A 15,248-nucleotide genomic window follows, 5' to 3' on the forward strand; every position below is an offset into this window, starting at 1 on the left:
AAAGATCTTTAGAAAATCTCCAAATATCTGGAAACGAAATAACACACTTCTAAGTAGCCCAAGGGTCAAAGAAGAAATCAAAAAGGGAATCAGGAAGTGTCTTGAACTGAATGAAAATCAAAACAACATATTAAAATTTGTAGGATGCAGCTGAAGCAGAATTAAAGGGAAATGGAGAGCACTGAATTCTGAGATCTCTCAAATCAATGAACTGGATTAGAAATAAATAACAGAAAGATCTCCAAATGTTTGGAAATTAAACAGCACACTTTGACCCCAGAGAGGAGAAAGTTTTGCTTTCAGCCACAATGGAGCAGAGAGACTGGGTTTCCCCTTTCCCCTCAGATGTCTATTAAACTGGACAAAATACATGAAACAAAGGTTTCGATGTCACTCCCTTCCTTGCCTTTCCTCTTCCCTTTCTCCGCACATTCTCTCCTTCTGTACTTATTCCCTGCTTCATTTCACAGAGCATTTGAGGAATGTCATCATGTTGATCTCATTAGAACAAAACCTCCTTGAAGCTGGTGGCTGGGTCTTCTGTTTTGTGTCTCATGTGTCCTGGTACAACATCCCCGCGTTGTGGTAACCAATTAATGTTGTTAAATGAAATGATCGTCAGCCAGTCCAAAACCGTGACCCCACTTTGCAGCTCAGAGAATCTCTTAAATTTGTATTTTGCTTTTTACTTTTCTAAGCTTTTTAAATTTCACTTGATTCTCTCAAGAGTTCTGCGTAGTAGGTGGGCGGGTTTCATATGATCACTTTCCAGGTGGGAAAGTACAAAGACCCACTGCATCTATAGCATACTTGGGAGATCTCTCCAATTACACTGATTATTTGTGGTGAGGGTAATTAGATGTTAGGTGCATTGTTAATATTTTTTTTCTCTTCTAGATTTCAACTGGAAGACAGCAGAGGGCGCCTGACCACACAAAAGGTACACTCTAAACGTTAATGATATATTAGATTTAAGATTATTCATTAAAGTTTCAAACACGTGAATTTCACTAAAATAGGACCGTGTACTTAATCTTTCTACTATTTTAGGATTCTGATCTCATTTTAAATGTTCTATTCTCCTTCTTTCTTGGTAATGAGAGTTTCAACCTCATGTAGATCACCATGACACGATTAATTCCAAGAGCCTTCCAGCTGAGCTTCAAGGTTCTTTCAGGTAATAAGAGTACAAAATCCTCCATCTACCAGATCCTTCCAAATCTTCAGCAGGGAATAGGCTCCCCCTTCCGTAGCTCTTAAGAGGTGACCACTGTAATGTGTTGCAGACAGATGCGCTGTGACTGAAGGGCCATCTTACTTCGAGTGTATTGCCTCCAGGTTACCCAATATTCTCAGAAAAGTATAAAAGGATTAGGCATGCTCTTAGTCGTATTGCACTAGAGGGAAAGTAATGGCTTCTGAGAAGCACTAGTGAGGCTTTCGTCGTTTGTAGCTCATTGTTGAAGGCGATTATGTGTGCAGGTTCAGGCGCCAGGTTCCTGTGAAATTCTGCAGCTCCCTTCCAATTGGCTTCTAGCTGGTTCTTTTCTCTATCATCTCACATGTTCTCCCATTCTCCTACAATCAGTGCTGTGGACAGCGGCAGCCTGAATGCTATTCCACCTCCCCACCCCACCCCAACCCCCACACCCCGTAGTTCCCCAAATTTTATTTTTCTTCTTTTTTTTAAAAAAAGATTTAATTTTTAAATTTATTTTTAGCTGTGTTGGGTCTTTGTTGTTGTGCGCGGGCTTTCTCTAGTTGTGGCGGGCGGGGCTATTCTTCACTGTGGTGCGTGGGCTTCTCCTTGTGGTGGCTTCTCTTGTTGCAGAGCACGGGCTCTAGGCGCGCGGGCTTCAGTAGTTGTGGCTCGAGGGCTCTAAAGCGCACGCTCAGTAGTTGCGGCGCACGGGCTTAGTTTCTACGCGGCATGTGGGATCTTCCCGGACCAGGGCTCGAACCCATGTCCACTTCGTCGGCAGGAGGATTCTTATCTACTGTGCCACGAGGGAAGCCCTATTTTTCTTCTGAAAGACTAGGTTAATGGACAAGGCTTGGAGTTGGCTGAAAAAGCAATCCTCCCTGGCTGCTCAGAGATTAGTAAATTGATTGGATCTAAATTGATTTTGTTACCGATCAGGATTCTTGGACTCCTTAATCAATAGAAATTGATAAGAGGCCAGAGAAGAAATTCAGGCAAGGCTTTATTGGGACTTGTGCTGCAGCACGAGGGAGCGAAACCAAGTAGCAGGTTCCTTTGCTCACTCCCTGCCAGGGGATGGGGGTGGTGGGGGCGAGCTTGTACCTTCCATGGGGTGAGGGTGGGGGCGGGTCCACGGGTTGGTCCCCAGCAGTGGCTTGGGTGGTCTGCCCCCACCCCCCACTTGGCGGTGCTGAGTAGAGGGATTGTTTGCAGTACCCGTGCTTTGCTTCCTGACTCCTCAGAAGTGGCAGTTGGGTCTTTGGTCTTTTTGTATCTTGCTCATAGTTGGCCTCAACTGCCACATGCATGCAGTTATTTTTAATCCCTTAGTTTCTTTGTATTTTGTTTGGAGGAGATTTGTCCAGGTGCAAGCACTGCACCAAAAGGCCCCAGGTCCCAGCCTGTCTCAATTTCTTTAAGGCTGAGCCTTGTGGTGGTTCACCCACAAAGTAGGAAAGGAGATTATTTCCCGATTTATGCTTTCCCTTTGCCAAGTGTTTGCTTGTGCTTGTCCTTAGTTTTTCCTGTCTCCTTGATCACAAGCCCAAAGATGACATCTTCTAAGCAATGAGAAGCGTTTTCGCTCTGCTCTGTCCCAACCATAGCATTCCACGTTCTACCTGTGGTTTTTCCCGTTTACTGAGTCATTTGAGTCACATGCTATAGGGCGGTTTTGGCTTCCCAGACTTGGAACACTGACTGCTCTTGGAGGGGGTGTCATCAGCCCTGCTCGATCATGGAGAAACAAGTCCCCTCACAGAGGACACTTAAGGAGTCACCTAGAAGGCGGACTGGCAGGGCTGTTTTCCTTGCTGAGCACAGTACCCTCAGCCCCTAACAATATCTGGTGTTCAGGGTCTGCAAATCCTTTAAGCGCATAAGCGTCTCTATGGGGAACGAAGCCACAGCAATCAATTGACTCGTACAAGGGTTCGCGCTGACAAAAGGCGGCTCATTTACCGAGTCACCCAACTGGGTCACTGTGCAATGTGCACGCAATATGCGTAAGCAATAAGCAATATGCGTAAACACGGCAGACACTGAAGCCAACCTTCAGGCCCGGGCCCGGTGGCGGCGGGAACAACAGGCGTCGAGTCCCCGGGAGGACGTCCCCGAGCTGAGGGCGGACGGCACGGGGCCGGGGACGGGGCCCCACGGCTTACAGGCGGACGCCACCCAGAGCCCGAGGGCCCCAAGCCCGTCTCCAAAGGCGGAGCACAGAAAACCAGTAAAGCACCCATCCCCCGGCCCAGGCCAGCCCCGCCCACTCCGCCCACTCCGCCCACTTCGCCCACTTTCTCGGAAGCGCGCGCGCGCGCGGTGGGGGGGGAACCGGAAGTGACGGTATTTCTGCGCGCCGCCCAGCACGTATTTTTTGCGCGCTGCGCGCCGCTCGGGACTCACAGGCGTCCCGGCATCTCCTCTGGTCCGGCGCTATGGGCAAGAAGGGCAAGAAAGAGAAGAAGGGCCGCGGGGCGGAGAAGACGGCCGCCAAGATGGAGAAGAAGGTGTCCAAGCGCTCGCGGAAGGAGGAGGTGAGCGGGGCCGGCGGGCGGGCTGGCCTCCTTCGTCCCGGGTCTCGTGCGTAGCCGGGCCCCGTGTGCTGGGCGCTGCGAGGGGCCGGGCTGAGCGGGCAAGCCTCAGTCCTCGGCTTTAAAAGGGGGAACGTGATCCTCACGGCAGCCCTGAGCAGTGAGCGTCAGTGGAATAAGTAAGTGGAACTGTGGGGCGTTCCAGAACAGTTTTGTGTGTCTCTCCGTCTCTGTCTCTCCCTCTCCTCCCTCCGCCTCTTCCTCTCTCCGCCTCTTTCTTCTTCTCTATCTTTAGAAGGGTCTACAAGTGGATCAGTGCTGAACTTAGAGGAGAGCGGTCTGCGTTTAATTGACTGTTGCTCACGGGCTCCCTAACCCGGGGCGGTTTATAGTGGTTATTGAGTGTTTGCTGCGTGCCAGGCATTGTGCTCTCTGGGCTTTAATTCTTACAACCAATTGAGTTAGGTAGCTTTGGCGTCCCCATCTGACAGGATATCAGAAGCTAACAGGTTACGCGCAGCTCAGGGTCACACAGCTGTGAGGTGCCTTGGAGCTGGAATTTGACCGGATGTCCCTGATCCAGAGCTCTTGACCACATACCCTTGTCCCTTTTCTTCCTACGGCGTTCGTGTCTCCATTTCCTCATCTGTCAAATAATGGGGTTGAGCCTTTTCTCTCCCCGTCTCCTATCATTTTTTGGCAGGGGGACTAAGCGAGTGGTCTTGGGGGACAACTTGGAGTTCTGCCCAGTGCAGAACTCATGTCTCAGATACCTGGTTGACACCTGCAAGTGGCTGTCGCGCAGATTCCTCCCCTTCTACACTGTCCTATTGAAGCCGCGTCTCTTCACCCTTCTGGGGAGACCTACATCAGCTGGGCTCACTCCCCTCCAGCCACACAACTCTGTGCTGTGTCTCAGATATGCCACCTTCTTTCTGCACCTCAACCCCAAATACATGCTTCTGCACTGGCTCCTTTCATCTTTCGGCTTGTTGCCACCTTGGAGAGGCTTTCCCGGACTAGGCTGCCTGTGCTACCAGACCTGCCCCGCCCCAGCCCCTCAGCCCCGTGATCGTGGTGCTTAGCCGTTTGAGAAGTGCTGCCTTAGAGTGGGAGGAGGGAAGCTTACCTGGCTCCTGGACCTTGTTTTAACCTGGTGAGATTTGTGCAACGTGCGGGCGTGGGGAGCGGCTTCTGGATTAACTGGCAAGACATGGAGGAGCTGGGGGTTGAAGCGAGTCGCCCGCCAGTCACCGAACCAAAGTTGGGTCCCCTTTGCCTGCGCGCAGCAAAGCCACCCCACAGACCCTGGGTTGTGGTGAGGGAAACTGCGGGCTTTAGTGCAGGTGCCCAGTAAGGAGTCCAGGCAGCTGGTGCTCAAAAGACCCGACCTCCCTGAAGGCTTTTAGGGAAGGTTTTTAAAGACAGGGTCAGGGAGCGGGTGCTGTGGGCCGTGTGGTCAGCTTGTGGACATCCTTCTCGTTGGCTGGTGGTGAGGTCATCGGGAGTCAATATCATCAACCTGGTTCCAGCCCGCCTGGGGTCTGCATTCCGGTGGCAGCACGCAGTTAACTTCTTCCACCTGGTGAGGGTTTCCGTATGTGCGAAACAGCTCAAAGGACATGGCGCAGAGTATCACCTGCAGCTGTTGAGGAGGGACTAAAGGTCGTTGACTTTAAGATCAATTTATTATTATTTTGTCTTCCTTGACTCTTTTTCTTCTTTCTGCATTTTCTCTCTGCTCTGATTAAATTTATTCTTTGGAACTGGGGAAGGCCTAGGAGGCTAAAGTTTTTCTACAGACAGGAGGCAGGCAGAGGACATGTTGGTGGGAGGGGTGGGAGGGGTGCGGTTTCTTGTTCCCGGAAGACTTCATAGGGTCCCGCTCAGTTACACTACGGCAGAGCCTGCGCTCCTAACTAAGGGGTCGACGAGGCCTGCTCCCGACCAGAGACACCGTGGTCGCGCCTGCCCTCGCGTGACGGGGTCTGATGCTTCCTGCCGGCCTAGCCAGGTGGGTGTCAGTGCCGCTCGCCCCAGGACTGATACAGCAGCTCTCCCTCCAGGCCTGCTGTTGCTCGTCGCAGCCCCGCCTTCCTCCCGCCTCGTGCCCGTCTTCCCTTCTCCCTTTAGGAAGATGACTTCTCGGGTGGGTGACAGTGGACTAGGAGCTCTGAGCTTATTGAGGCTCCCGCAGTCGCTTCTCCACGCAGGTCTTCCTGTAAGGGTCCAGTGGTTCAGTAACTTGTCTGGAGTACCTAGTTACACATAGGAGTAGCAGGATAACGGATGTTTTTGTGGACTCCCGTGAAGGTGAAAATTGGTAGAGCCAGTTGGGTCCTAATTTGTCAATACCTAGAAAAATGGAAGCTACAACCTAGCAGTTACCCACCTAAAGGTTTACCTTGGAAAAATTACCCCCAGCTACACAAAGACAGGTAGTAGAACGGCCGTGGTAGGATTTCTTGTAAAAAAGAAAATTTTTGAGTTGACCCAGATGTTCAGCAGCAGCTGGATGGGTGGAGAAGCCGTATAGCTCTGCCACCGTGACAACGAACGGATTCAGGGCGTCAAACCTTTCTTTCAACAGTGTTAAGCAGAAAGCAAGTTGCAAGGGAATATTCAGTACGATAACATTTACATGGAATTGAAAAACCTAAAACGATAACATACGTAGCTTAGGGATACATAACGTGTAGTAAAAGCATAGAGAGGTGGTGTGAGAGTAACGAGCCCTCCGTTCCAGAGAGTGGCTGCCTTCGGGAAGGTGAAGGGGGTGCACGCGGTGGGGGCGGGGTCGCGGGTGGCTCTTCAGGCCCAGGGGGTGTGATGCTCTGAGGAAAGGAGCTGAGAGGAAGCCAGTGCGGCTGGGAGAGTGAGGAGGTGGGGTGGGACGTGAGGCAGGCGAGGGAGGGAGAAGGGTCTGGAAGACCCGCTTTGAGGCCCTGCAGAACGTGGAGCCTGGGAAGGAGAGCCGGGGTAGTGTGGGGCGGGGTGGGATGGGAGGAAGGAGCGGGGGACAGATGCCAGGGCTCAGCACGCGCAGGGTGCTGGGCTGAGCATTGGAGAGAGGGATGGGAGACTTTCCCGTGGCAGACAGGTCATGCGTCCCTGCGGGGAGGCGGCACTACTGTAAGTGCAGGGACTGAGGGCAGGAAGGCCGAGTTCCAGCGCTGCCCAGCTGTGCACGGAGATTGGCGCCTTAACGTCTAAATTGGTTTCTGCGGTCCTAACGGTGGAGACCTTCATACACGGATTGGCTGCAGCTGATAGATGTCGGGCCCCCGCCGCGCAGGCGCTGTTCTGAGCGGACGGACATGTCCGGTTCATTTGGAGCTTATGTTTTGTTATGTTGGTGGGAGGGAGGTGGAAACTAAATAAATAAACGAACAAGAAAACCTCAGACCCTGCTCTGCAGACAGCAAAGCAGGCTGGTGCGGTGGCCCAGGCCTGGGTTTCCAGGGGTGGCTGAAGGTGTTGGCGTGAAGTTGGGTGGGCTTGTCTGAGAGGAAGGCCTTGGGGGGGCGGGGTGAGGGCTTGGAAGGAGATCATGCACGTGCCGTGCGCGGGAAGGTCGGGCCCTGAGTATTTGCGCATGTGTCGGCTCCTGTGTGTTTGAAATGGGAGAAACAAGTTCTAATTCACGGATGTGAGTGGACCCCAGTCAGGTCAGAGGGGCTGGGGAAAGCTGACCCGGGCATGTGGCCACGTGATAGGGTTGAAGAAGACATCTCACGTGTGGTGGCTTGTCTGTCTACAGGAGGACCTCGAAGCCCTCATAGCCCACTTCCAGGCTCTCGATGCCAGAAAGACTCGGATCGTGGAGACACCCTGCTCCCCACCTTCTCCAAGGTAAGCAGCACGGACTCTCCAGTGTAGCTTCTGACCTGAAGCTTTCTGGTACAGATTGGAAAGCTGCTTGAAGTAGGCACAGTGTTTTCATAACTAACCGGGCAGTTGGGACGTTTTCATCATGAAAACCCGCCAGATCAGCTCCCACAAAACATTTTTTTCACTTGCACTTAGGAAGGATGGGAGTGAGGCAGCTGAACTTCATGGTCGTGTAGAAGCACGGCGACGAGCTCTCCCGGCACAGCTGCTCCGCCCGTCACGCAGGTTGTGTGGGTTTGGTCGCTCGCCACCTGGTGACAGTCTGTGGGCAGTCCGTGAGCTGCTCCTTGCTTCTTAGGTTTCTAAAGGCCCACCACTTTGCGAAACTTAAAATCATGATAGCTTTTTGCTGTGTTCGTTCATAATGCTTTCAAATTCTCACGTGAAAAGTGTGACCATTAAACGTAAGCTGTCTGTTAGTCATTTTAGGTAGGTTTGTAGTTTATGTGAGGAGCTCCAGCATCTTTTTTAGGATTTGAGACCCTGTGGAAGGAGCAGGCTGTGGGGTTTCTTTTGTTTTTTTAAAAATTAATTAATTAATTAATTTGGGGCCGCATTGGGTCTTCGTTGCTGCGCGCGGGCTTTCTCTAGTTGCAGAGAGCGGAGGCTACTCTTCATTGCGGTGCGCAGTCCTCTCATTAAGGTGGCTTCTCTTGTTGCGGAACACAGGCTCTAGGCGCGTGGGCTCCAGTAGTTGCGGCTCGCGGGCTCAGTAGTTGTGGCTCGTGGGCTGTAGAGCGCAGGCTCAGTAGTTGTGGCGCACGGGCCCAGCCGCTCCGCGGCATGCGGGACCCTCCCGGACCGGGGCACGAACCTGCGTCCCCTGCATCGGCAGGCAGACTCTCAACCACTGCACCACCAGGGAAGCCCTGGCAGGTGGATTCTTAACCACTGCGCTACCAGGGAAGCCCCAGGCTGTGGTTTTCACTGGCTTCTTGCTCCTTTCTTCTCGTCCCCTTGGCTCCGGAATGCCAGTTCTGTAATTTGATCCAGGGATTCAGGCTCAGTAGTTCTTACACCTACTCCTGGCAGAGCAGAGGCTGGACGTGGAGTGCATCAAGCTAGGAGCCCAGGGAGGCTGAGTGACCCTGATGAGGAGATGCCGTGTCCTTTGGAGAAGGGGAAGTGCCTTAACTGCACGAGCATCCGGGGCTGTCTTGATCGGTTGAGAAACGATTTGCTTTGTTTCCCTCAGGCCTGAGTGGAGGCCTTGGTCTAGCACGTCAGGAAGGGAGGTGGTAAGGGTGCTCCCGCTGCTTCAGTGGGTTCAGGGCGTGGCCCCGAATCCCACGACCTCGCCCCTGGCTTGCGGTCATTACCTGTTCGGGGTCGGGAGCAGCGTGCTTACCCCTGAGCAGACAACAGCGGCTTTGCAGCCGCTCCCAAGGTTGCAGATCCTTCTTGTCCTTCGGCTCTTACGTTCCGTTAGGGGTCTGCTGTTATTCTCCTTATATTTATCACGTTATCGTTGAGACCAAGCATAAGAGTCACACATGGTAGGTGGACGTTTTCATCTGAACTGTTGAAGCAGAAAAATCCTTGAGACCTTTGAGGCTTCATCTGTACAGCACCCCTGAGGGAATTCACTTTGAATGTGGGTTGACTTCTTTTGGGTGACATTTTTCCTAAAGTACGCTGCCACAAAAGCCAGGTGTAATGTCACGATACGATGTGAGGCACTGGCAGTTCCATGGGTCGGTTGGGAAGCTTCCTGGCCAAAGGGAGCAGTTGGAGCTGAGATCTGCTGGGATGCAGACGTTTCGGTGGTGACCTTAGTCCCTTCTCACCTCTGCCTCTCTTTCGCATTACGGGAAAAAACCATGAAAATTACCCAGTTTACGTGTGTACGTCCCCACGTCTTGGCTCAGAGGTACTTTAATGGGGACGTGAGGACGAGGTGCTCGGTTGTACCAGAGCCCAGGGTGCACTATCTTGACTTGAGGGTTTGACTGCAGAGTTTCTCAGCCTATAGACTGTCTCTGTCTACATTAAATCCCCAGAAGAAAAACAGTTTTCAGGTTTCCCAGCCTTCCTTGACCTTGAAACCCTTCTCCCTTTGAGAAGCGTCCTGTGGGATCCATGCGGTGGAGGGCATCTCGGGGAATGCCGCTCTAAGGGCTTCTGCAAGAAGGGTATTTCCCTCTCGGTCACCGTACCCTTCATTACTTCCGGCTGCAATGGTCAGGACCTACCTATAATTCCCTTATGACTAGTCCCTTGTCCTCGTGTGTTAAGTAAGTAAACAAGTATTTGCATTTTCTAGATGGAAGGGATCTTGGTTGTATATTGAAATGCTTCAATACTGGACCTCTTAGAACAGTTTAGATTGTGATTTAAGAGGATAGACCTTTAAAACAGGACAGTTCTGGAAAATTGGCACATAAATAGGAGCCCCTAGGCTTCCCACTGCTGATGATTTTCAGCCGAACGCTGTGTGGGTAGCCCCTGCCCTCCTAGGAGACTGAGCCTGGGTGTCAGTATCTTGACGGTGAGGCTGCTTTTAAGGGCGGTGCCTCAGCTTCTGTCCTCAGTGCCAGGCTCCTCTTCACAGAAGTTTAGGACAGGCATGTCCCTGGTGGCGAAGCCCTCTGATGGAAAGAAGAACGGCTCTCAGTGTGGGCGTCACATGGTTTGATTTTGTGTTGAGCTGCTGCTTGTGTGTCTTGCAGGTTAAATGCCTCACTCTCCGCTCATCCTGAGAAAGATGAATTAATCCTTTTCGGAGGTGAATATTTCAATGGCCAAAAAGTTAAGTATACATTTTCTTCTTTCCCTCCAAATTTTCATGGGTCTCATTTAGAGGAAACTTCATTTTGAGCTGATTTCAGACATTCATGGTCCTTTAACCCCTCCCCCTCTTGTGTGTCCGCATGTCAGGGCTGGCCTGGGCCATGGTCCCTGACAAGCCACCAGGGTCCTTTAGGGACCTTTAGGGTCACGCCTCTTACCGCCTGCGTGAGTTGGGCCAGCACCTTGCTGTTCTTCCTCATGATGGGTTTCCAAAGGTGTTTGAATAGGGAAAGTGCTGATAAATTGCAGAGCAATTGATAAATTGTAAAACCTGTAATTTTTATTTTTGAGCAGACCAGAAAGCCCTGTGTTTCAGAGCTATAGATGAAACAGTTCCAAAATCCTGAGTTCGCCTTCCCTGCATGGCGGTCCAGAGATGGTCTTTGTCATTGTGTCATCATCCTGAAGGGTCCGGAGACCAGCCTTAGAAAACACGTTTCCTGGGGAGAGCTAGTGATTGAGATCCTACCTTCCACTTGCTGTCGCTTGTGTGGAAGCGCCGTTCGTGACACTAAAGTTCCTCTTCCTTTCTGCAGACTTTTTTATACAATGAACTCTACATCTACAACATCAGGAAGGACGCCTGGACTAAAGTCGAAATCCCCAACCCACCTCCGAGGCGTTGTGCTCACCAGGTATGTGTCCGTGTGGCCATCAGCCTCCCCTCCTCTCTCGCTGGGGCTCTGACTCAGGATTGCATGACAGGCCTTTAGAGCTGGCGATGGCGGGCAGCCTGGTATGGAGAGGCTGGACCTGGCACCTGGTCCTCACCCTGCTGCCTCCAGCTTGGACTTGTTTCTGAGCTGCTTCACACTCAGTCTTCACCTGTGAGGCTGGGAGATGCCCTCCTGCTCCTCCAGGTGGTGTGAAGCTAGGTAAAAGTGCCTACGTGGTGCCTGGCGTGTAGCAGTCAGGAAAATGCTCCTGTATTTGAGTGAGAGAGGCTCCCACAGGCCCAAGATCCGGTGAGCAGAGAGAGGAAAACAGAAAGACAGAACGAAAGGTGTCAGTGGTTACAGAAAGTAGCTGTTGCAGAGTGAAATGAGCCGTGCCCAGGGACGCCGAGGGAGCAGCGCCGGGTCGGCGTGCTTTCAGCTCGTTTCTGCTCGCCCCAGCGAGCTCTGTCAGAGCCCATGCCTTACAGGGAAGGGCTCCTGGTTTCATGGTTCCACGTTCGTACGCTCCACGAGGACAGGCATTGGTCTTTCTCGTTCGTTATTGTACCCGGGACAGTGTTGGGGCTCAAAAGATAATCTGAAAGCGTGATACCTCTCCAGTGTCAGCCTACCGCGGCATGACTGAGACTTCCCTCCACAGTGTGGTTCTCCTTTTTCTAATCCTGTGCTCAGAATAGCCTCCTGATTGAAATGGGGTCTGTGAGGGGGAGCTGACTGCCTGAACTGCATAGACGTCTCGTGCATAGCCGGCCTTGCAGGCATTTGGACTGGTTCATCTTCTGCAAGAGAGGCATGCACTGCTTTCTGATTTAAAAACTAGACCTTAGTAAGGCTGGGTTTTAATTAATAAATGGATCTCGATAAGTTCTAGTCCATTCCCCAGAGCCCTCTCCAGTTCTGAGAATGCATCCACCCCAGGCCTCCAGGCTAAGCACTTAGTCCCGTCCTGTCCTGTCCCATCCCGGCGGGGAGCACTCCCCTTTCAACGCCTCTCCAGTTCCTGGGCCCTAGGAACGCAGGCTGAGGTGCTTCTTTGATGTTCGTTTTCTTATCCTTTTTTTTTTTTTTTTTTTTTTTTTTTTTTGTGGTATGCGGGCCTCAGGCTCAGCGGCCATGGCTCACGGGCCCAGCCGCTCCGCGGCATGTGGGATCCTCCCAGCCCGGGGCGCGAACCCGGTTCCCCTGCATCGGCAGGCAGACGCGCAACCACTGCGCCACCAGGGAAGCCCTCTTATCCGTTTTAATCAGTTTTTAACTCTGTCCTTGAAGAATTAGTGTCATAAAAAGTCATTGAGATTTTTAAGTAAGTTACTTCGGCAGGCTCCGATTTGTATGTACATCTTGTGAGTACTTTATGAGTCTGAGGCTTAGTGTTATCCCTGTAGATAAGGTTGGCTTGCTGTTTACTCTGTGAATTTCACAACAAATCAGAGCTGTGGGAAACAGAAAATTGGTTATAAAGTCTTTTGCCTAAGGCTCATTACAGTTCAAATTCCACTGTGTTAAATTCTGAGACATAAAAATTTCCTCATGGGACTTCCCTGGTCGTCCAGTGGTTAAGACTCCGTGCTCCCAACACAGGGGCGCCGGGGTTTGATCCCTGGTTAGGGAGCTAAATCCCACGTGCTGCAACTAAGACCCGGCGCAGCCACATAAATAAATAAATAAATACTAAAAAAAGTTTTTTCCTCCTTAGGGACTAGGTTAATGAATGTGATGCTAGAAGCCGCATTCTTTATCTTTAATCAGTTAGGGGCAAAATGAGTAGAAAGAGAAAGCTTATACGTGGACCCTTCATTCTGTCTTTTCTCTCTAGATTTTTGGGGGGTTATTTTATTTTGTTCATTCATTCATTCGTTCATTTAGCTGTGCTGTGTGGCTTGTGGGATTTTAGTCCCCCAACCAGGGATCGCACCCATGCTCCCTGCATTGGGAGCGTGGCGTCTTAACCCGGGACTTTCCTGGCGGTCCAGCGGTTAAGTTATTTTAGCGTGTAATTTGAGAGTTCAGTGGCCTTTTCTAACATGTATACGGCCGGTGAGAGCAGGGAAAGGGTCACGAGGCCCGCTGAAGGTGTGCCTGACGACGACCTGTCAGTCAGGCCTCACCTGTCAGTCAGGCCTCACCTGTCAGTCAGGCCTCACCTGTCAGGGCTCACCTGTCAGTCAGGCCTCACCTGTCAGGCCTCACCTGTCAGTCAGGCCTCACCTGTCAGCCCTCACCTGTCAGTCAGGCCTCACCTGTCAGTCAGGCCTCACCTGTCAGGCCTCACCTGTCAGGCCTTGGCTGGCGCTCCCCTCCCGGCACCCTCCCCTGCGGAGGCTGTTCAGACACTCCTGCCTGGACGGGCTCATGGCGCTGTTGAGGGTTGAGGGGTGGGAGAGTGGGAGGTGCGGGCGCGGGCGGAGTTCGCATTTTGTTACTTGCCTGATGGTTTGTTTCTCCCCAAGCGATAACGAACTAAAGTCACTTGAAACAAAATGCGTTCTCTCATACAGTAGAACAAAAGGTTCCACGTGGTTAAGAAAAGTCACGTCTGTTCTCATCGGCCTCTGTGCAAGCATGAGCAGTAAGTAGTTGATGCAGAAGAGTTAATGTTTACAAAATGACTGTTTCTGAGTGAGCAGAATTGCACTGACCGTGCCCACGTGAGCCGCAGAAAGTGTTTTCCTCCAGCTCAGTCACAGCTTCATTGCCGTCCGTCCGAGAAGGTGTTGCAGACTTGTTTCTTGGGAAATTCCGAGCATCTTTTACATGCAAGGCACTCTTCTAGGGCTGGGATACAGCGACAAAAGAGACACAGCTGCCATTCTCGGTGATGTCCCCTATTTTGTGTTTTCTTTGGTCCTGCTGGCCTGGCACGTTTTTAGGACTTGGCTTTCACAAAGCTGCCGTATGTGGCTGATGTCAGAATCCATTCACAGAGTCTTTTTGTTGTTTGGACTCCATTGTGCCTTTTTTTTTTTTGACCCTTGGAGAGTTGGGAACTTAAGGTTTTCTAGACATGATTTTATTCCAGTTAAGACAACAATACAGAAACCCAAACACCTGGGAAGCATACAGCCTCGTGGGACAAGTAGCAAAGTAGATGCTGGCTAGGACAGCCCTGCCTTGTATGCGGAGCAGTGCCGTCCTACTTTGGTCACTGGGCGGTGCTTTGCCTCTGTTAGATCCAGGGAATGTTGGTTGTTTACATGTTTGTTTATTATGTTCATGTTTTCTTCTAAGTCTTTGGACATATTTATAACTTTTCAAGTCCTTGTCTGCCGCTTCTCTCATCTGTATCATTTCTGGGTCTCTTTGTACTGACTAAGCTTGTTGATATGGGTCACATTTGGCTGCTGGAACTGTGTGGTTCGGTGATAGACTTGGTGAATGCGAAAGCAGATCTCAGGGGATCCTGGGCAAGCCCCAAAGCTGAGATGCATCCCTGAACACGAGAGCCGTTCTTGTCTTTTCAGAGTCTCACGTCGTCTTGTTCACAGCATTCCCACTGGAGTCCTCATACTCCTCGTCTGTCAGGTTGTCGCTGCTCTGATGCCTTCTGCAGTTTCAGCCTGGCCCACGAGGAGACAGCGTCCTCAGTCTGTGTCACGCTAGTGAAGTGGGCGGTGTTTGGGATGCCCAGACCCCTCCTGCCATGAGCATGGCGCTGTTCGGCAAAGTGCCGCTGCGGTGTTGACTGTCTGCGTGTGTTCTCATTCATCATCAGATGATGAGTTTCGTCCTGGTAGGTGGCTCCGCCTCGTGCAGATCGCCGTGAGCGTTTGGAGGCTTTCTCTAAGAGCGGAAGCTCTGTGGCGTGGCCTTTCTGGGGTCTCTAGTGAACGCCCTGGGTATTCAGTGACACCTTTCACTGTGGTTGGAACTTGTCTGTCTCCGAGGCCCCTGTGAGCTCAGGTCGTTTTCAAGTTTTCAGCCTCACGGTGATGGTGCCCACCCTGTGCCCGGCCTCCGGTGGTCTCAGTGTGCACACGTGCAGCTTAGTGTTTATGGGCTCCAGGGGAACCCACCCAGGCTTCAGCGTGCTCAGCCCTGCAAATTCCAGCTGCCTCAGCGTCCTGGAACTCTGGCTTCTGTTTCCTCAGCTCAGCAGGACCGCGAGAGTGTGAAACTGCCTGCGGAGTCAGAGGGCTGACCTTGCTCGTTTACCGT

General features: G+C 51.8%; 1 protein-coding gene across 2 annotated transcripts; it reads left to right on the plus strand.

Annotated features, from left to right (window-relative positions):
• Positions 1-2,283: 2,283 nt before the first annotated feature.
• LOC114485557 (kelch domain-containing protein 4-like) lies at positions 2,284-11,181 on the plus strand. 2 transcript variants are annotated; one of them, XM_055083604.1, is made up of 4 exons: positions 2,284-3,738; positions 7,496-7,587; positions 10,296-10,351; positions 10,953-11,181. In XM_055083604.1, the coding sequence occupies exons 1-4, from the start codon at positions 3,640-3,642 to the stop codon at positions 10,967-10,969; spliced, it is 264 nt and encodes an 87-aa protein (XP_054939579.1). In that variant the 5' UTR covers positions 2,284-3,639; the 3' UTR covers positions 10,970-11,181. The 2 variants fall into 2 exon arrangements, with proteins under 2 accessions (XP_054939579.1, XP_028342996.1); XM_028487195.2 differs by having other exon boundaries at positions 2,288-3,738; positions 10,296-10,374; positions 10,953-11,158.
• The last annotated feature ends 4,067 nt before the right edge of the window (positions 11,182-15,248 follow it).

Source organism: Physeter macrocephalus, unplaced genomic scaffold, assembly GCF_002837175.3.
Source record: "Physeter macrocephalus isolate SW-GA unplaced genomic scaffold, ASM283717v5 random_1044, whole genome shotgun sequence".
Taxonomy (NCBI): domain Eukaryota; kingdom Metazoa; phylum Chordata; class Mammalia; order Artiodactyla; family Physeteridae; genus Physeter; species Physeter macrocephalus.

Bases quoted from the DNA above. Each gene is read 5' to 3' on its own strand.
- LOC114485557 (XM_028487195.2), top strand. From the start codon at position 3,640: ATGGGCAAGAAGGGCAAGAAAGAGAAGAAGGGCCGCGGGGCGGAGAAG. The intron at 7,588-10,295 runs GTAAGCAGCACG...TGTGTCTTGCAG, and splicing joins TGCTCCCCACCTTCTCCAAG to GTTAAATGCCTCACTCTCCG. The intron at 10,375-10,952 runs GTTAAGTATACA...TCCTTTCTGCAG, and splicing joins AATATTTCAATGGCCAAAAA to ACTTTTTTATACAATGAACT.